The 22353-nt window shown below is 39.6% G+C and overlaps 1 protein-coding gene across 1 annotated transcript in view; it reads left to right on the top strand.

The window, feature by feature from the left end:
* Window positions 1–22353, top strand: part of GORASP2 (golgi reassembly stacking protein 2) — a 35606-nt gene that overhangs the window by 6742 nt on the left and 6511 nt on the right. The window contains exons 2-8 of the mRNA XM_059704136.1: window positions 5322–5402; window positions 6450–6653; window positions 7052–7138; window positions 8321–8451; window positions 14379–14511; window positions 14948–15071; window positions 21721–21807. Coding sequence (XP_059560119.1) covers window positions 5322–5402; window positions 6450–6653; window positions 7052–7138; window positions 8321–8451; window positions 14379–14511; window positions 14948–15071; window positions 21721–21807 — 847 coding nt within the window. The remainder of the gene's footprint in view (window positions 1–5321; window positions 5403–6449; window positions 6654–7051; window positions 7139–8320; window positions 8452–14378; window positions 14512–14947; window positions 15072–21720; window positions 21808–22353) is intronic.

The following is a 22353-nucleotide window of genomic DNA, read 5'->3' as shown; positions in this document are numbered from 1 at the left end:
GGTATTCCTCAATTTGTTTATCTGTTCTTTAGCTGAGGAATATCAGCTGAGTTTCCATTTTCTGGCTTTTATGAATAATGCAGCTATGAAATTTGTGTACAAGTTTTACATGGACATGTTTTCATTTCTTTTGGTTATATATCTAGGAGTGGAATTGCTGGGTCATATGATTACTGTGTTTAGCATTTTGAGGAATTGCCAAACTTTTACACAGTGGCTGCACCATTTTACATTTCCACCATCAATGTATGCGGGTTCCAGTTTCTCCACATTATTTATTGTCCAGCCTCATTATTGTCTTTTTTATGTTAGCCATTCTTGTAGATATGAAATGGTATCTCATTGTGGTTTTATTGTCTATCTTTCTTAATGATTTGCAGTATTCTAAATTTGTCCTTTGTTGAATGTGTATTTTCTACTTAATTATCTTTTGACTAGCAGAAGTTTGTAGTTTTAGTATAATTTAGCTTATCAATTTTTTGAGTTTATAGTTAGTACTTTTTTGTGTCCCATTTAAGAAGGCTTCATACTTGAAGATCTCGAAGATATTCTGTGTTTTTCTCTAAAAGTGTTTTTGTTTTACCTTTGATCTTTAGATCCATCATCCATCCAGAGTTGATTTTTGAGAAACAACATTTAAAAAGTTATTTCTCTTCCCTTCCTAGCAGGCTAACATTTTGTGTTTTTTAATGGGTGAGAGATAATTAATACATGGTTAGAAAAGAAATGTAGTGTCCAGGATTAGTTGGTTATAAAGATTTGCCCTCAGGTGGTGACTAAAAAGTTAAAAAGAATAGCTTCAGATTTGTAGGACTCCTGTCATATGTCAGAGACTTAGCTAAGCATTTCATAAACTTACACTCATTCAGTCACTACAATATTCTTGTAAAGTAGATGACATTATCCCTTACTTGCAGATGAGAAAACTGAAGCCCATAAAGATAAACTTTCCTCAGCTTACACTACTAAAAAGTAGGCAAAACCATGCCTCAAAACCAAGTCAGTCTACCTCTAAAATTCTATTATCTTTTCACTGTACATTTTTCCCCCAGAGTATATATTCTTATTGATTTCAAAGAGGAAGGGAAAAGGAGAGAGAAACATCAATGATGAGAGAGAATCATTGATTGGCTGCCTCCTGCACGCCCCCTACTGGGGATCGAGCCCCTAACCCAGGCATGTGCCCTTGACCAGAACCGAACCTGGGACCCTTTAGTATGCAAGCTGACACTCTATCCACTGAGCCAAACCAGCCAGGACTCACGGTACATTTTTTTTTAAATCTTGCAAAATCTTAATTATTTAAATTTAACCTCTTCATCTTAAATTTGTGATATTTGGCCCAATAATAAGTGCTAAGTAGCCTGCATAACCGTGTGTGTTTATGTATGTGTACATATTTAATTAAGATGGTTTGAAGGAAACACGATAAATAATCAGATCTCATAGGGGACAAAATGTATTGAAGTGGGAATCTGTGTTTGAGAGATTAGATGGCTAAGTGATTCTTATCAATGAATAATATTGCCAGAGAAATTTACCTGTGTGGATGTTTCATTTGCTGTGTTGTAGATCTTATTTTCCATGCTATGAAAAGTAGGAAATTTCCTGTAAGTGTATTAGGGTCAAGAGAGCATTTCCTAGGGCTCCCTCTGCTGGCTTCTTAGCAGTAATTAAGATACCTAAATACTAGAATTGTGCTGGTACTAATGATATAAATAAATTTAGGAAAGAAATTAATTTCAAGGTCCATTAGAAACAGAGAGGAGATTGATGTTTGTAGCAAATGAAAATGAAAAAATAGAGTTAGAGAAATATTATTTATTTTAGAATTCAAAGTTAGTTATTGAATCTTTTTTGAGTTATGGGGAATAATACCCCTACTGGCATTGAAGACTTTGCATTTCAAACAAATGGTAGTAAATCTTTATACTTGAAAGGTGGCATGATAAGATTCTGTATGTGAGACCAACTTTCTCAGTTGGTGATGACATTACAAAAAGCATTGTCTTTAGCCTTTTTTAACTAAAAGGAAACTTTTGGCAGCCTCAGTGGAGAAGTGTGAAATTGATTAGTGGACATGTTAGTTTCTAGATAAAATAGAATTATTAGATAATGGGCCCTATTAAGTGAGAAACTTCACTCTGAGGAGCTTCTGGGGCAGTGGTTCTCAATCTTGGCTGCACATTAGAATCACCTGGGAATCTTTTTAAAATCCTGATTTCTGGGCCTCATCTTCCAGAAATTATGTTTCTTTTAACAAAGAAACTGTTTGGTTGATTTGCATGTTAACAAATTCTCATTTCTTTTAACAAAGAAACAGAATTTCCGGAGGATGAGGCCCAGAAATCAGGATTTTAAAAAGATTCCCAGGTGATTCTAATGTGCAGCCAAGGTTGAGAACCACTGTTCTAGGGCGTATGCTAATTATCTTCACACCTGAAGCATTTTGCACCTAATTGATAAGATCCTAATAGACAGGCATTTCACACCTGGCAGATCTTTGACTCTTTTTTTCCCAGCCAGCTGTGACTTGACTTCACTTTTCTTCACCTCATAGGTCCAAGCTGCCACCATTTTCCTTTACAGAGTTGCCATTTGAGGAGAAATCTGTCTGCCATTTTGGGTTCTAGACAGTTTGCTTGACAATACAGGGTGGGACAAAGGGTTAACAGTTGTTCATATAGAAAGTTATACAATCCTCCTATATAATAAAAGGTTAACATGCAAATCGACCGAACAGTGGAACAACCGGTTGCTATGACACACACTGACCATCAGGGGGCAAACGCTCAATGCAGGAGCTGCCCCCTGGTGGTAAGTGTGCTCCCACAGGGGGAGCGCCACTCAGCCAGAAGCTGGGCTCACGGCTAGTGAGTACACCAGCGGTGGCAGGAGACTCTCCCGCCTCCGCTGCAGGCAGGCAAAGGGGACCCCCACCCCCCAGTGCATGAATTTTGTGCTCCAGCCTCTACTAATTGATTAATAATAATATAGAAATAAACTTCATTTCATGTACTCACAACTGTAAACCTACTTTTGCCCCACCCTGTATGCAGACTATAAGAGTCCCCATTTAAGAAAACTTGAGTATACAGAAACTAAACAAAGTATATATTGACTATTTTTATTAAAGGTAACACTTTTAAATTCCTTTGGTAATTTAACTTACTTAATTTAAAAAATGATTAAGTCTCACATTTGCAGGGTAATTTGCATAAAGCAAAATCAAACAGTTTTACTAAATTAAACATTGAAGCATTTTTATAATGGACAACTAACTATTCCTTATTGTGACAAATGGGAAAAAATTTAGTTTTACTTCTTCAGAGGCAATAATTTGGCTTTAATTAAAGGTAATACTAATCCAAGAAGTCAGGCATTAAAAGGACATATTCTGGAAACAATCTGTGTTCAATTTTGAAAGCATTAAAATGATTTGTTACTGTGTAAATAGCTACAGATTTATGTATGGATGAATGTATGTATCTGTTATTTGCTTTGCCTCAGAATTGACTATTAAAACTCTTTAGATGGTTAGAGAAAATCAGCCTACAAATATCAATTCAAACTTTTTTTCACAGGATAGATTTGATAGTATTTAATAACATCAAAGCAGAATAACAATTCCTTAAAACATTATGAAAATACTAGAGGCTCAGTGCATGAAAATTCATGCATTGGAGGGGGGGGTGTCCCTCAGGCGGCCTGCCCCCTCTCACAGTCCGGGAGCCCTCAGGGGCAGGAGGCGACCAGGTGATCAGGGGAAGGCAACGCCCCATCACACCTCTGCTGCTGCCACTGCCAGCAGCGCAAGCCTCGGCTGGCCCTGGTTACCTGAGCCTTGGGCGGCCCTGGGCGGCTAAGTAGCCGCCATCTGAGACTTGCCTGTGCCTCAGGCCAGCCCTGGGCGTCTGGGAGGCTGAGAGGACTGGGGGACTCTGGAGGCAGGCGCCCTGGTGGGGCTGAGGGGACTGGGCGCTGCCATCTTTGCAACGGCATGAGGGTCAATTAGCATATTCCCTCTTTATTAGATAGGATTATAGAGAGATGCAGAGTGGGTTATATTAATTTTTTTGCTTATCATATTACTAATACTACCAGCTACTAATTTTATTATTTCAATTTCAGAAAATTTAATAGGTAATTTTAATCCATTTCAAAGTTGGGTGCTAAACAGTTGAGTTGTTGAGAAGCTAAATAGTCCTACTCTTTCACTTAAAGTCCTTTATAAATTTGGCTGCACTCTTTCCAGCAGCCTCCTTATTGGATTAATAGTTGTAAAATGTACTTTTGAGTTTCACGTATACCACTAGCCAGCTATGGCCTGTAGACAAGCAACAAAATGTTTTTTTCACCTGTAAAATAAATGAATTGCCCAAAATTCTTTTAAGTGCTTTCAACACTTTGTGTCATGGAGAAATCCTTTGAGAATCTGATGAAAACTGCTGATTCATAGAAAATGTAGCATATCATTTCAGTGGTGACAGTGTTCCCTGACGCCACCCACAGACCTTTTCTTGTATTAGAGGACTTCTGATTTTCAAAACCTATAATTCTGTATTTCTATCCCACACCATCCTGTTGTCTAGCTATACTATGTTATCATCCTCATTTTTCAGACTCCTTTAGGGTTTTTACTTATATCATTTCTTCAACTTTCAGATGTCCTTATCCCCTTGTTCATTTTCACCTTTGAAAGTTCTACCTCCTTTTTAAAGTACAGTTCAAGTGTGTGTGTGTGTGTGTGTGAAGCTTCTTCAATTAGAATTAATCTTTCTTTTAGAGCTTTATACCTACATTTAACTCTTACTTTTTTGGTCTTGTAGCACAGTTATTAGAGGCCTGTATGTCCTCTGTCTCCCCTTTCTCTTCTTGCCTGTTTCTCCACAGATTATAAATGTTTGGATACCAGCCGCTATGATCCTATATTAGTTTTAACTAGTAGTTATGGAATAAATGCTCCCAAAATTAATTTGAATTTGTCACTTAGTTGTAATAAATTACTATCTGTTGTGTCATGTGCTAAATGCTCGGAGGATTGCCCCGCAACCTGCCTCCAAAAAGTAGAAAGTGGTGTTAATAGAATCAGAGGGAACGCCTCAATCAGGAGGTGAACATAAAGAATGGGTAGAATTTAGGAAGCTGCAAGGGTATTTATTTTCTGGAATAGATGAAGAGAAATGAGAGAACTAGTGTGTAGCTATAATTTTTTATTGATAAAATTAATCTAGTTTTACAGAAGAAATGGGTATTAAAATTTTACTTACAATTTTTAATTAAGCTTTGTATTTTTCATATTGGCATTTTTGTTTTTACAGGTACAAGAAAATTCCCCAGGACATAGAGCTGGACTGGAACCATTCTTTGATTTTATTGTTTCTATTAATGGTTCAAGATTAGTAAGTTCAGCTTTTTGTACCTTCGTGTGTAGTATTTTGTATCTTTTGAAAATGGAATTTTTCAGATTATATGGGACTGGTGTTTATTCATTAGTTACAAAGTGTGTTACCAGTTTGTAAAATTAATTGTTAGTAAACGTATGAAAATGTCAAATATAAAATACTATACTTGACACTCCAGCAATTATTTTAGGGGATTAAAATCACTGGAAACTTACTTTAAATGTTAAATATTTAAATGTTTTTATGCAGAAAAAAATAGTATTAAAACATTTGCTTTTTTTTAAAGATGTCAAACTTTTGTAAGTTATTGACAAATGACTCTCAATTTGTCAGTTTTCTTGTGTGTATAAGTAATGTTACTAGAACCAGATAGATGTGTTCCAAAAATGCAGAATTAAAACCACTTTTTATAAGTTGCTTTCAGTTTTCCTATAATAAAGCCATGTAGGAAGGGAATTATATAATTTCAGCAAAGGAAATTCTTATGACAGTGGCTACTTGGTTGGCTTATTTTTTTCACAGAAGTGTTTTTATTACTTACCAACATCTTCTACATAATGGCCTTTATTCATTTATGTAATGAAATATTTAACATACTGCTTCCATTTTCTTTTTCCTGCCAGTTCCTATTAAATAAATAAACTTTATATTTAGGAGTAGAATCCAAAATTAAACTTCAGTGCCAGCAAACGTTTTAGGTTTTAAAACCAAAGTCATACCAATCCTGTTAGTAATATGACTTCTTATGGAATATTTTTTGGGTTTTATCACTGAAGCCCTAGATCACTTCAATCCATGTTGGGTTGCAAATTCCATAATCTGTAGTTAGCTATTAGAAAAAAGTCAGAAGTTGTTGCTAACAAGAATTGTTCTTAACTTCTTAACATTCTTTTACTTGGAGGAACTTTGGATGTTAATGAAACCTTTGCCCATAGAATGCTTTGTGTTGATTAATATTACTCCAATAGGCCATAGGATGCTTAAACTAAGATAGTTAACATTACATTTTTATTTATTAAGAAAAATAATTTTATGTGTTCACAGAATAAAGACAATGATACTCTTAAGGATCTACTGAAAGCAAATGTTGAAAAGCCTGTAAAAATGCTTATCTACAGTAGTAAAACACTGGAGCTGCGAGAGACCTCAGTCACACCAAGTAACATGTGGGGTGGCCAGGGCTTGTTGGGAGTGAGCATTCGTTTCTGCAGCTTTGATGGGGCAAATGAAAACGTTTGGCATGTGTTGGTACGTATCACTTGTAAGCTGCTACTTGCAGTTTAAGAAGCAGTGTAGAAAGGTGTTCTATCAGTGGTGATCTCCAGTTTGGTTGAGCTTATAGGGATATTATTATTATTAGGCTATTTTAGTTCTTGAAAATCAGAATTCATTGCTGTTAAAATACAGGTTATTTTTTTAAATGCATGAGATGAGGAAGAGAAGCAAATAATGATTTATCTGTTATGAGAAGAAATGTTAGAGGAGATAGCTATAGAAGTATTTTAAATATTAAAGATTATGTGACATAACAAGACAATTACAAATGTAGGGGTTTTTAATCACTATAATTAAGGACTGTGAGCTATAAAATTTGGAAGATTATTTTATGTATATTAATTTTGGGCTGTGTTTTTGTGTCACCATAGGAAGTAGAATCAAATTCTCCAGCGGCACGGGCGGGTCTTAGACCTCACAGTGATTATATCATTGGAGCAGATACTGTCATGAATGAGGTAATTAGTCTGTTTATTAAAGAAAACTATGTAACATTTTCTTATTAATGTTTAAGTTCAGAAGTATATGTGCATACTTTGCAATTAGAGTTGAAATTTGGGTCTTTGCCGGTCAAGATCACTTATGCCAGGGAGTTAAACAGAACATCTGGGAGGTGTCTCATTAGTATAGCTATGGGGGAAAATGCATACTGTGTAGCAGTTGCACAGATTTTGTGTATGGCATATAAAAATCTCTTATGGCCCTGACTGGTTTGGCTCAGTGGTTGGAGCGTCGGCCTGCGGACTGTGGGGTCCCAGGTTCAATTCCAGTTAAGGGCATATACCTTGGTTGTGGGCACATCCCCAGTAGGGGGTGTGCAGGAGGCAGCTGATCGATGTTTCTAACTCTCTATCCCTCTCCCTTCTTCTGTAAAAAATCAATAAAATATATTTTTTAAAAAATCTTTATGTACCTCAAGGCTAAATCAAATCCTCATTTTGGTTATTGATTTTCATCTTCTCTTCCTAAAAAGAGGTCACAAAATTGGCTCAGCTATCTTAATCCTTTTCCTTGCCTGATAGCTAGTGAAAGTATATATTGCTAAATCAAAAATGAGAGAAAAAATAAGGTGCCCAGATAATCAGGTCTTACTCATAGAGATCAAAGGCAGAATACATAGGATTTGTGTGTAGAAGTGTTTTACTAAAATTGCTGACTAGGTCTTATGAAAGTGGACATAGGCCTTACATGTAGTAAATAGGTCATATATTAAATTAAACCTTGTTTGAGTATCAGTTTTAAGAAATGATGTTTATGTTTGGGGCAAGGCCCACAATCTGTGTGTATGTGTTTTGTTTTTTCATCCTTACCTGAGGATATGTTTATTGATTTTAGATATAGAGGAAGAGAGAGAGAGACATTAATATTGATGTGAGAGAGAAACATGAATTGGTTGCGTCCTGTATGTGCCCCGACCGGGGATCAAACCCTCAATCTAGGTATGTGCCCTGACTGGAAATCAAACCCACAACCTTTTGGTGTATGGGACGATTCTCCAACCAACTTAGCCACCCAGCAAGGTTGTGTGTGTGTGTTTTTTAAAGTTTCCAGGTTACTATTCTGATATTAGCCAGGTTTGAGACTCACTGTTCTAAAGTTCAGTAACATAAAAATATTTTTCTCCTGTGATGCTTTTGCAGTCTGAAGATCTGTTCAGCCTTATTGAAACACATGAAACAAAACCATTGAAACTTTATGTGTATAATACAGACACTGATAACTGTCGAGAAGTGATTATAACACCAAATTCTGCATGGGGTGGAGAAGGCAGGTAAGGTCATTTTTAGACTAAATTATAACTGCTTAAACTTAGAGGTGTTGTAAAAATTGATTGTTTTCATTTGGAAACTAGAGGCCCGGTGCACAAAAATTGGTGCACTGGGGGGGGGGTGTCCCTCAGCCTGGCCTATGCCCTCTTGCAGTCTGGGACCCCTTGGAGGATGTCCACCTGCTGGCTTAGGCCCACTCCCTGGGGGGGACTGGGCCCAAGCTGGCAGTCAGACATTCCTCTGGCAGCCCAGCAGCCCTCGGGGGATGTCCACTTGCCAGTGGGGAGCAGGCCTAAGCTGCAGTCGGACATCCTTAGTGCTGCTGAGGAGGCGGGAGAGGCTCCCACCACCACCACTGTACTGGCAGCCATCAGCCTGGCTTGTGGCTGAGCAGAGCTTCCCCTGTGGGAGCGCACTGACCACCAGGGGGCAGCTCCTGCATTGAGCGTCTGCCCCCTGGTGGTCAGTGTGTGTCATAGTGACCAGTCATTCCCAGTCATTCTGCTGTTAGGGTCAGTTTGCATATTACCCTTTTATTATATAGGATAGAGACCTGGTGCACGGATGGGGGCCGGCTGGTTTGCCCTGAAGGGTGTCCCGGATCAGGGTGGAGGTCCCGCTGGGGTGCCTAGCCAGCCTGGGTGAGGGGCTGATGGCTGTTTACAGCTGGTCACACCCTTTTCAGAGTGGGGGTCCCCACTGGGGTGCCTGGCCAGCCTGGATGAGGGGCTGATGGCTGTTTGCAGGCTGGTCAAGCCCCCCCCCAGTGAGGACCTTCACCCCATGGAGGTTTGGCCAGCCTGGGTGAGGGGCTAATGGCTGTTTTCAGGCTGGCCAAGCCCCCAGGTGACGGAAGCTCCCAGCCTCTCCTTTTTTTCTTTTTCTTTTTTTAATTCTGGGATTTATTTACCTTCTATAATTGAAACTTTGTAGCCTTGAAAGGAGCTCAGAGCCGGCCAGGGTGGGCGGGAGGGAAGCCTCCTGCTTGCTCCAGCTCCGTGGCCACAGCCAGCTGAAAGCAGGTATCTGGGGTTTATTTGCCTTCTATAATTGAAACTTTGTTGCTTTGAGTGGAGCTCAGAGCCGGGAAGCTTGGATTCCTCCATCATTGGGGCAACCAAGACTCTTGCTTGCTCCAGCTCCATGGCTGCTGGCCGCCATCTTGGTTGGGTTAATTTGCATATAGTTGCTCTGATTGGCTGGTGGGCGTGGTTTAAGGCATAGCAAAGGTAAGGTCAATTTGCATGTTTGTCTTTTATTAGTGCTTTATTATAAGACATCTCTTGATAAAAGACAAATTATTGCTTTATTATAAGACATCTCTTGATAAAAGGAAAGCGTTGACCTAGAACAGGGGTGGGGGACCTTTTTTCTGCCAAGGGCCATTTGGATATTTATAACATCATTCATTGAATATAATTCACTTAATATAAATTTATGTTGCTATGAACAAAGCTCCTAGATTTATTGAATTTTGATTCCCGCCTGTGGTTGCCTTGGCTGGGCCAGACCAATTGATTTCGAGAGCCTTATATGGCCTGTAGGCTGGATGTTCCCCACCCCTGATCTAGAATATTGAACCTAAATTCATTTTAAAAAATGTTTAATTTTTTTTTAATTTTAATTTTATTTTTTAAGAGAGATAGGAAAGGAGAGGGATAGAGAGAGAGGAACATCAATGAGAGAGGAACATCGATTAGCTAGCTGCCTCCTGCATGTCGCCCTTTTGGGGGCTGAACCTGGGACCTCTTGGTTCATGAGTTGAAGCTCAACTACCAAGCCGCACTGGCCAAGCAATAATTCTTCTTTTAAAGTACATATCTAGGAAGACTGGTATATAGACTATAGTCCTTTTTTTTTTTTTTTTTTACTGACCTAAGAGCTAATAGCCTTTTTTTGTTTTGTTATTTTAATCAAATAGTTCAGTTTTATTTTATTTTCCTAATTCCCCTCTTCAACAATGGGACAATACAGTGTAACTTTCTCTAGCTGCTGGGAAGATTTCTTAGACTTTGTGGAAACTGTTGGCTTTCAGAAATAGATAGGCTGATTTCAACCAAGAATTATACAAAATTGCAATAACCATAAAACTCAATTTAGAAAGAGGATCAAGCCAAGCAGGTAAACAGATTTTATAAAATCAGTTTTCTGGGACTGTTTATCAAATCAGTTCCCTAATTTCAAAAAGCTAAAGCAAAGCATGCTGATTTACATTGCTTTTTTTAGTTCTTTCAGCTGTTGCTTAAATTGTACAAATTTTTCAATATTTTGAAAGTCCTAAGCCTTTTTTAATTTGAAGAATTATTAATCACTAGGGGCCCAGTGCACAAATTTGTGCACCTTGAAAGGAACTGTGGGCCACGAGGCTGCAGTGGGCACAGGAGTGGGTCTCAGCCCATCCTCTGCGCCCTTGCCCGGCCCCTACTACCGTGGCCCCCAGTTCCCTGTCTGCTGGCAGCCCCACTCCTGCCGCTGCTGCTCCCACACAATGATGGTGCCAACCCCACTCAAACCCACTGAAGGTGTGGAGCCATTGGTGCTGGTGCCAGTAGTGGGTGCAAGTGGGGCGGCTGCTGCCCCAATTGACCCTCAGGAGCAGGGGGAGGTGAAGAACCCCTCAGGGGCAATCGGGACAGCGCCGGGTGCTGGCAGTGGGTGCAAGCGGTAGCGCCGGCAGTGGGTGCGAATGCCGGCCAGTACCATGGTGCATGGGAACAAAAAGTTTTCAGTAACTACCAGAGGCTCTCCCTGATGACAGCGACCGGCACCCCGCCTTGGTCTGACGCCCCCACTCACTGCTCCACCATCCCACCACAGCTGACGCCCACCATGTTCTGCACTCTGCCCCCTGCTGTCGACATCCGCCATGTTCTGTGCGGACCTCCTGGTGGTCAGTGCACGTCATAGTGACTGGTTGTTGTTATGCCGTTCAGTCTATTTGCATATTAGCCTTTTATTATATAGGATAGTAATTATTATAGGAAAGCTTAGGGTTTGGAAACTTCAAAGCGTTTTGTAAAAGTTCTGCCATTTGCTGGGAAAAGGATGACTTAGTTGATGCAGGCAGAGAAAAACCTCTATTTGCTCACACTATTACATTTACCCACACTACCTGAGAGTCTATGTTGCCATCAGAATGCTCAGTTGTTGCAATTTGAGAAAATGAGATAGAGCTCTCATTTTAAGAATCTGGCCCGCCTGAAGCAGTACTTGATCAAGTTGTCATAGTTCATTGTCCAGGTTTATAGCCACAGAATATGATCTTAAGACATTCAAAGTCAACTAATTTCAGAGGGACTGCCACATAAAACTAAATTTTTAAGGAAGCTGCTGTATTTATTAGAATGGCAAATTTTCAGTTTACAAAAGAAACTAATAGGTTCTCCAGTTAGAATACTTAGGTCCGATTAGTACCACAAGATTGCTTGATGAGCATAGAATCAATGTGCAAGGAAGAGATTCTGCAGATGGGGAAGTCATCACTAGTTCTTTAATTTTTAATTACAATGCTACATTCTTGTTCTTAGAGCCCTTCTTTTCTAGACTCTGGCAATTATTCCTTTTCTTTGGAAGACATTTTTCCTTTTGACATGACTTACTACCATTGATCAGTCATTGCTTTAAACAGGCCCATACATACCATTTTCCTGAGTCTACTCTCATTTGTCATGTGTCTGCTTCTGGTTTTTATTCCCTCCTCTGAGGCTGTCCACATTTCATTCATTACAGCATATTTCTCTTAGTTTCATTCTTAGGCTAGCTTTAAGTTCGCAGAATGTCTTGCTGTTGCCTTCAAGTGCCTCTCTATCACCACTTAGTTATTTTGACTAATAAGCACCTTGTTTTAAAATGTAACTACCTCGGAAAGGCTATCATCGATCAGTGTAAATTATTTAATCTTATTCCCCTCAAATTTATCTGAGATCCAGTTCAGTGAGAATTGCAGTTTTGCTGGTAGAAGGAAGGGGGGGGGAAAGTAAGAGCAGGAACAAGTAATTTTGTAATGTGAAGCATCATTGTGAAATCAGATTTGGATAAGGAAAAGCTTAAGTTGGCCACTGCCTGCTCTCCCAGCTTTTGGTGGTGGTAATACACAGAAATAATAAATGCCTTGGCAGGGGGAGGCACAGACATATCTGCCTGGCCTACTCAGAAAGTGTCAAGTAGTTTGGGAAATAAAAGCAATCACGATAGCCAAACCGGTTTGGCTCAGTGGATAGAGCATCAGCCTGTGGACTGAAGGGTCCCAGGTTCAGTTCCGGTCAAGGGCATGTACCTTGGTTGCGGGCACATCCCCAGTGGGAGGTGTGCAGGAGGCAGCTGGTCGATGTTTCTCTCTCATTGATGTTTCTAACTCTCTATCCCTCTCCCTCTGTCTCTGTAAAAAATCAATAAAATATATTAAAAAAAAAAAAAAGCAATCACGATAGAAACAGTTGGAACCTGATTGTGATGGGCCTTAAATACCGTGCTCAGGAAATTTGTATATACTTTGGTCAGTGGGACGATGATATTGTATCAGTGGGGGCTCTTTGGTTCCAAACAGTAGAAACCAACTGTCATTGCTGTAAGGCAGTGGTCCTCAGCCTTCCTAATGCTGCAACCCTTTAATGCAGTTCCTCATGTTGTGGTGACCCCCAATTTCATTGTTACAAATTGAACATAATTAAAGCATAGTGATTAATCACAAAAACAATATGTAATTATATATGTGTTTTCCGATGGTCTTAGGCGACCCCTGTGAAAGGGTCATTCGACCCCCAAAGGGGTCGCTACCCACAGGTTGAGAACCGCTGCTAAGCAGACATGACTTTATTGTTGGGGAATCACTCTTATAATCAAAGAAACAGTTAAAGAATCAGACTTGGGAAGGATAGAACTCAAAACACCTCTAGGAATTTAGAACGGAAGGGCTTCGGCAATTTCATCAGTATTCTACTGAAGGGATGAATGTTTTTGGTTTTCTGTCACTCCCAAGATTTGTAGCCATGGGCAGGAGAGATGGATTGGCTTTGGTCATTAGCAACTCCTTGGTTTGGGCAGGAGAGGCCTTCTGATTGACAGTCACACCAGTACGGCACACAACAGCAGAGAAATAATTCTCCAAAAGGAAGAAGGAAAAATAAATATTGGGAGGCCAATAGACTATGGAAAGAAGCAATGTAATCATATCATTAAAAAGATGGCCTCGCCCTATCCAGTTTGGCTCAGTGGATAGAGCGTCAACCTGCGGACTCAAGGGTCCCAGGTTCGATTCCGGTCAAGGGCATGTATCTTGGTTGCGGGCACATCCCCAGTAGGGGGTGTGTAGGAGGCAGCTGATAAATGTTTCTATCTCATCGATGTTTCTAACTCTCTATCCCTCTCCCTTCCTCTCTGTAAAAAATCAATAAAATATATTTTTAAAAAATCATCATTCTCCCCTTTAAAAGAAAAAAAAAGATGGCCTCTGGTAACAGTAAGAGGATGAATTGGAGTCTGGATTAATTTGGTTTGATTTTTGTTGTGTTTTGAAATAGAACTATGAGATGTGTAAATTACATCATCATACAGAAGTGCTTGGAGCTCTTCTGTGCAAAGACTATGGCATTCATTCAGCAAATAATTATTAAGTGTCTGCCATGTGTCAGGAACTGCTCAAGGCATTAAACAAAACAAGGTCTCTGCCCTCAAGAACTTTAACATTTTATTAAGGGAGACAGAAAATAGTGTATGGTGTGTTGGATGGTAATAAATACTTGAAGAAAAATAGAGTAAGGGTAATGCCCATGGTGGAGAAAAGGGTATTTCATAAGAGGGTGGTCAGGGGAGCCTCTGATAAGATGACATTATTTAAAAGAATGGAAATGTGTTTTTATATTTCAAAACCTCAATGAAATGCAAGCTATGACTGGTAACAGTAACTTTTAAAAATATATTTTTTTCATAGCCTAGGATGTGGCATTGGATATGGTTATTTACATCGAATACCTACACGCCCCTTTGAAGAAGGAAAGAAAATATCTCTTCCAGGACAGATGACTGGTACACCTATTACTCCTCTTAAAGATGGGTTTACAGAGGTAAGATAACTTTACTGTATGATTATATCATAAAGTTTCCACCAAAATGACTTGAGTGTTGATGTATGTGGTGGTAGCACTAATGGTTGAAGGTAGATGATGGGTTAAGTATTGACCATGCTGAATTTGAATATACATTTGGATATTCTACAGGTCTGGATTTTAAGAAAGAAGACAAGGCTAGAGATATAGATTTGGGAATCATCAGAAAAGAGAGGGTAATTTAACCCAATGAGCATTAATAAAAATTGTCAAGGGATTGGCCTCTGAGTGAGTCAAAGAACTGACATTGGAATCTTGAACATTTCTAGTATTTAAATGGATGGGCAGAGAAAGAAAGCTCACGAGAGGACCGGTGAGAGTCAATATTTATATTTTCTTGTAAATACACTTGAGTAATTTTTTTTCTTTCTTCTACTTCTTTTTTTTCCGGAAGGTCCAGCTGTCCTCGGTTAATCCCCCATCTTTGTCACCACCTGGAACCACAGAAATTGAACAGAGTCTCTCAGGACTTTCTATTAGCTCAACTGCACCAGCTATCAGTAATGTTCTCAGCACAGGTATACAGAAAAATGTATTCTGTTTTTCAGTCTACTTTGTTTGACCTGATACTCTTTTCTGTCTCAGGCTATACAATTTTAAAAAATCAATGCCAGTATACTTTGAAAACTAAATATGCTCTGTATTGACAGGCCCTGTCTGTGAAACTTAGTACTAAATCACCATGCATTTAACACACAGCATTTAAACCTCTTCTCAATATAGTTCTGACTTTGGGCGTCTCTTAATATTGTACAAGTTGTAGAGCCAGGGCTCTACCTTGAAATTCTGTTTAATTGCTCTGTTTATTCAACAGATGTTGCATATCCCTGAAGTGGTAAACACTGGGGATACAAAAGTGAGCAGGATACCATGTATTCCTTTCCTAGGGGCTCAGTCTTGCTCAGGAAACATGTGTCTGTCTCCTTTCCTTTATTACTTGTTCTACGTAATACATATAGTCCCTGTTTGTTTTTGTGATGTTATTTTTTTTTAATACATTGTATTGATTTTTTTACAGAGAGAAAGGGAGAGGGATAGAGAGTCAGAAACATCAATGAGAGAGAAACATCAATGAGAGAGAAACATCGATCAGCCGCCTCCCGCACACGCCCCACTGGGTATGTGCCGCAACCAAGGCATATGCCCTCAACTGGAATCGAACCTGGAACCCTTGAATCCGCAGGCCAACACTCTATCCACTGAGCCAAACCTGTTAGGGCGCGTTGTAATTTAACAGCTTTATCAAAATCTAATTCACATACCAAACAATTAAAAATATACATTTCAGGGGGGGCGGTGGTGAGTTTATTTGCAGAGTTGTTTAATCACCTCAGTCAATTTTAGAAAAATTTTATTATCCCAAAAGAGACCCTGTACCCATTATCAGTCACTTCTATTTTTCCACAATGTGCCCCCTCCTCGCTTGGCCTAGGCAGTTACTGATCTACTTTCTTTCTATGGATTTGTCTAATCTAGGCCTTTCATATAATACTAGGGGCCTGGTGTACGAATTTGTGCACTGGTGGGGTCCAGCTGGAGGTTGGCCGGCTGCCCCCACCCACGGGGGCTGGTTGGCCAGCCGCAATGTGTGTCATAGTGACCTGTCGTTCCGGTCACTTAGCTTTCATATATATAGATAGATAGATATGTGCAGTTTCCTGTGATTGGCTTCTTTCACTTTGAATAATGTTTTTAAGATTCATTCATGTCATAGCATATATTAAAACTTCGTCCCTTTTTATGGCTAAATATTATCCCATTGGATTGATATTCCACATTTTGTTTATTCATCAGTTGAGGGACTTTTTAAATTATTTCTACTTTTTGGCTACTATTAATAGTATTGCTATGAACATTTGAGTACAAGTTTTTATGGAATTGCTTGGTCACATAATATAGTTCTTAACTTGGTATGTTGGTAGAGTATATTTTTTTCTTTCCTTTTTTAAAAATCCTTTTTTTTTTGGTTTTCTTCCTTCATAATACTATACCTAGAGTATATTATGTACTCAAATATTGAGTAAGTGAATTAAATACTGACATGGTTTAGTTTTATTTCCTTAGTACTTTTTATTCTTGAGCTATTTGTATTCAATATTTGCTTACATGTTCTGGAATGGATTTAAAACAGCCCAGCAAGATACACTTAAGGTCAAGAGTATAATCTCTGGAGTGGTCCCCTAGGTTCAAATCAAAGCTCTTTTTAGAATCTTTGTTTTTTCCCCCCAAAGAAGTGTTTTTCTAGATGAATTTTTAAATTTTAATTTCTTATAATTAAAAATTTAACTCAGAAGTGGGTAGAATAGTATAACAAACCCTCACTATCCAGCTTCATTTGTTATCAGGATGGTGACATATCTTCCCAACCCTACTGTTTGTTGTTTTTTTCCCCCAGTATATTTTGATTTCAGAGAGTAAGGAGAGGGAGATTTCAGAGAGTAAGGAGAGGGAGTAAGGAGAAAGAGAATCATTGATCGGTGCCTCCTGCGCACCCTGCACTGGGGATTGAGCCCCAACCAGGCATGTGCCCTGACCAGAAATCAAACTGTAACCTCCTGGTTCATAGATTGATTCTCAACCACTGAGCCATGCCAGCCAGATTTTTTGTTAAGTTTTTTTCCCAACTTGATTGAGGTGTAATGTGCATACCATAAAATTAATTCGCTGTAAATATAGAATTCAGTGTCTTTCAGTAAATTTAAGTAGGGAGTTGTGCAGTCATCACCACAATCCAGTTTCAAGACATTTCCTAGGTGACATTAACTATTAATGTCATCAATATCAAGTCTTAAATACAGTTGGGAGGGATTTTAAAGTTTGTTTCATATAAGTGGTGTTTGAATTCTTTTTATATTATGATTTTTTTTTTCTTATACCCCATCAGATGCTCCTGTAGTTTTCCTGAATAGACTTAGTAAAGGTGGATTGGGGTTCTCACGGCAGAGGCTGTATCTGTGTCTGAGTAACTCTACCTGCTTTAGAGTAAGAGGGTTCCTATGTCTTATGATAAGTCTTCTGATTTTAGAGGACAGCTGACATCTCTCTTCAAGTCCCAGTTTCTTTTTGACATTTTAGCTCTTTTCTCATTACATTAGAGTTATGCAGTACTTGAATTATCTTACAAGCACATGCACTGAGATCCTTGACCTTATAACACTACAGAGAAATGGTTTCTTGAATATTAAAAGAAAGACAGTATAGATAAAGCAGTAATTGCTCAAAAGAGACTGTAAGATACTAATATTTTCACTTCAAGTAACTCAATTTAAAAATACTCCTATGTCCTAGCATCATAGTGTGAGAAACGATTTTTTGTTAGGCATTTATTTTTCTGTCTTTGCTTTTATTTTATTTTTTTAAAATATATTTTTATTGATTTCAGAGAGGAGGGGAGAGGGAGATAGAGATAGAAACATCAGAGATGAGAGAGAATCATTGATCAGCTGCCTCCTGCACACCCCCTGCTGGGGATCGAGCCTGCAACCCGAGCATGTGCCCTTGACTAGAATCAAACCCGGGACCCTCCAATCCCCAGGCCAACGCTCTATCCACTGAGCCAAACCAGCTAGGGCTGTCTTTGCTTTTAATTATATTGCTGCAAAGTAGCCCAAATAGTAACTGTAGAAATACAGAAATAATATGGTTTTTTAAAACGACTTCTCTGTGGGTTGATAATTTTTAGATTATGAAAGTTTTAGAAAATGAATGTATCATGTTGAAATGGCATTAATCAGTGTGACCTTTCTGGTACACCCCCACAACACTTCCTGACCCCCTTCTTTGCTCAGTTTTCTGCAGAGAACTTCCACCATTTTACATACTATGTATTTTATTTGTTTAATATTTGTCTTTTCTGGCCTTCATTAGAATGTAAATTTCGTAAAGGTCTTGATTCCTATTTTTTTATGCTGTGAAGAGCCTCCGGGTCTAGAACAATATCTAATATATAATAAGTGCCCCTCAAAAACTTGAGTAAATGAACGCACCAACCAACCATCCAACAACCTCTTGGAGAGTCTGATAAAAGCAAAGAATCCTCTTCTACTTTTGCATGCCTCCAATTTCTACAGTGAATACATGAATAAATAATATCTGAAGATGGTTGCTTCATACTTTTAGGCACAATTCATTTCTTTTTTTTTTCTTTTTTTAAATTAAATCTTTATTGTGCAGATTATTACATTTGTTCCTCTTTTTTCCCCCCATAACTCCCCTCCTCCCAGTTCCTACCCCACCCTGCGCCCTCACTCCCCACCCACTGTCCTCATCCGTAGGTGCACGATTTTTGTCCAGTCCCTTCCCGCATCCCCCACACCCCTTTTCCCCCCAAGAATAGTCAGTCCACTCCCTTTCAATGCCCCTGATTCTATTATAATCACCAGTTCATACTGTTCATCAGATTATTTATTCACTTGATTCTTAGATTCACTTGTTGATAGATGTGTATTTGTTGTTCATAATTTGTATCTTTACCTTTTTCTTCCTCTTCCTCTTCTTAAAGGATACCTTTCAGCATTTCATATAATACTGGTTTGGTTGTGATGAACTCTTTTAGCTTTTCCTTATCTGTGAAGCTCTTTATCTGACCTTCAATTCTGAATGATAGCTTTGCTGGATAAAGTAATCTTGGTTGTAGGTTCTTGGCATTCATCACTTTGAATATTTCTTGCCACTCCCTTCTGGCCTGCAAAGTTTCTGTTGAGAAATCAGCTGACAGTCATATGGGTATTCCCTTGTAGGTAACTGACTTTCTTTCTCTTGCTGCCTTTAAGATTCTCTCTTTGTCTTTTGCTCTTGGCATTTTAATTATGATGTGTCTTGGTGTGGTCCTCTTTGGATTCCTTTTGTTTGGGGTTCTCTGCACTTCCTGGACTTGTAAGTCTATTTCTTTCACCAGGTAGGGGAAGTTTTTTGTCATGATTTCTTCAAATAGGTTTTCAATATCTTGCTCTCTCTCTTCTTCCGGCACCCCTATAATCCGGACGTTGTTACAACTTGAAGCTGTCCCAGAGGCTCCTTACACTATCTTCGTAGTTTTGGATTCTTTTTTCATTTTGCTTTTCCAGTTGGGTGTTTTTTGCTTCTTCGCATTTCAAATCTTTGACTTGATTCTTGCGATCCTCTGGTCTGCTGTTGGGAGTCTGTATAATATTCTTTATTTCAGTCAGTGTATGCTTAATTTCTAGTTGGTCCGTTATCACAACATCGAGGGTCTCACTAGATTTCTTGAGGATCTCACTATATTTATTGGCGGTTTCTAGAAAGTTCTTGAAAAACCTTAAAAGTGTGGTTTTGAACTCTATATCCAGTAGTTTGCTTTCCTCCATTTCTGTAATTTGTGTCCTGTTTCTTTGTCTCCACATTTTTATGCTTCCCTGTGTTGATAAAGTGGTTTTCTGTGCTAAGTGTCCTCTAGGGCCCGTTGGCTCAGCCTCCCCAATTACCTGAGGTAGACACTTTTGGTGCACCCCCTTGTGGTCTTTGTGCACAGTCTTGTTGTAGTTAAGCCTTGATTGTTGTAGGTAACACTGGGAGGATTTGACCTCCAGGCCAATTGGCTGTGAGAATCAGCTGTGTCTACGGTTGGAGAACTTCTGTGCTGAAGACACCCTTATGGGGCAAGACTTGCTTCAGTGGGGCTTTGGTGCTCACTGAGTCTGTCCCCTGAGTGTGTCCCTTATGGATCTGCGGAGTTATAATTGGATGGTCCCACTCTGACCACTGGGAACACAGGCTCTTGGATCTAAGGAGGTACTAATCTAGCCTCTGCCTGAGGCTACCCTGCAGATGCCAGTTGTAAAGCAATGCAAGTTGCCCTGGGGCCTTGGGGCAGCTGCTGTTTGTTAAGTAATTTTCAGATTACAAAGGGCCGGGCCTTTCATATGCAAAAGCCTCCTGCACGGCTTGGGCGGGGCAGGGTCCCAGGGTATCAACAGGGCAGGCGGAGCAAGCAGTATAGCTGCTCTCAGTCCTGTCCTTAGAGACCCCGGCAATCGCTGCGTGTGCCTCTGAGAGAAAGCTGCCCTCGAGTTCCGACCGATGCCAGACAGTCCCGTTTCTCCCATATGAGTCTGGGTCCCCAGAGACGCGCCTGGAACTGGAGCTCAGAGCCTGAGACTCCCTCCTGATTGAAAAAGACAATCGTGACCTCAGCCGCCAGCCCTCTCCGCATGCACCTCTGCACCTTTGTATTTTACTTCCGCACCACACCTCCTCTGAGTCTCGGTGTGCTTTTCTCTTTCCTTCTAGTTGTAGAATTTCCACTCAGCCAGCCTTTCTGTGGTTCTGGATGTTGTCCGTTCTGTCTTTTAGTTGTATTTTTGAAGTGGATATGCGAGGCAGCATTCTTCAGTGTTTACCTATGCTGCCATCTTGGTTCTCCTCCACAATTCATTTCTTCTACTGTATTTAAGCAGATCTCTATAAGATTAAGATAAAAACTAGAATTCATTTGCAATATTACTATTGTTTTGACATCAGCAAGACCTCCCACATAAGTAGGTGAGAAACTTTAGTAGGTAATCTTGATCAGGCAGTATAGTAAGAGTTATTTGTATATAAAGAACATAGCCTCCTCAAGCTAGCATAAGTGAAAATGGGAATGTGCTGGACCTCAGAGAAGTGTCACAGAACCTACAGTCAAATGGAAGTGGAGATCCAGGAAGCCAGGCCATTCTCTCCATCTCTGGAGGTTCATGTGCTCTTTTGTCTCATTCCTCTTTCAGAGCCCAGCACTCACTATTTCATCAGGCATATGGCTCCCACCCCTCCAGCAGGCCCAGGTCCCCATGGTTTCTTAGTTCAGGAGCCCAATGGAGATTGACTAATCTTTGCATTCCATTTCCAGATTTGCAAAAACAATTTTGTAATCTAACCCTGCTTAGGTCAAGTGCAAAAGTCTCATCCAGTGAGCTTAGCTGGACTGGCTTTGCTGAGCCTCCTGCCCTCTCGGCCCAGGCTCTAACAGTTTTTGTTAGGGGCCATGGGCAGAGTAGATAGACTAGCTGTGACACCTAGTGACACAGCCAGAAATTATCTAAATGAAGTCCCACTGACCACCTGGGGGCTGGGGGAGTGTAGGGGGACTAAACACTGTGAATATAATCTGTTTATTCTTTGTCAACTGAATTTGTTATACATTTTTAAAAGATTGTACTTTTATTTTAGGTGTACCAACAGTACCATTATTGCCACCACAAGTAAACCAGTCCCTCACTTCTGTACCATCGATGAATCCAGCTACTACATTACCAGGTAAGCAGCAGGAGACTTGAGATGTGTGTAATAAGCATTATTAACATTTTGCATCTTAAAAAGCAATGAAAAAAATGTTACACCTATGGAGTGACTTTTTATGTCTTTTAATCTCATTTTGCCTCTGTAACTTTGTGATAAATGAGAGCAAGAGGAAATGAACCAACTTACCACCCCTTCCCACCCCTCATGCAGCATGAGGCAGGAATAAGAAATATGTACAAGTTCGGTTCTTCAGTGCTCCCTTAGTTGGGCTTTCTCATAGCTGTCTACTAGTATGTGAATACACATTATGTCCTGGGAGAGAGCACTCCTTATCTGCATCTTTAGTAGCTTGAACATTAGATTAGATTTTGGTTTATTTCTCTTACTGTTCCCAATGAACACGAGTCCCTTTATCTTGCAAATAATAGTCAAGTATTATTTCACTGATCAAATATATTTGCATTGTGGGAATCTTTAATTATATGGCTAAAGATGTTGTTATACAGACAGATTAAGCCATTGTTAACCCATTAACCAAGTATGTACACACTCAAACACAGA

The sequence above is a fragment of the Myotis daubentonii genome, chromosome 7, assembly GCF_963259705.1.
Source record: "Myotis daubentonii chromosome 7, mMyoDau2.1, whole genome shotgun sequence".
Classification (NCBI taxonomy): Eukaryota; Metazoa; Chordata; class Mammalia; order Chiroptera; family Vespertilionidae; genus Myotis; species Myotis daubentonii.
Note: the sequence above shows the minus strand (reverse complement) of the source record. Positions and strands in the feature narration are given on the sequence as shown.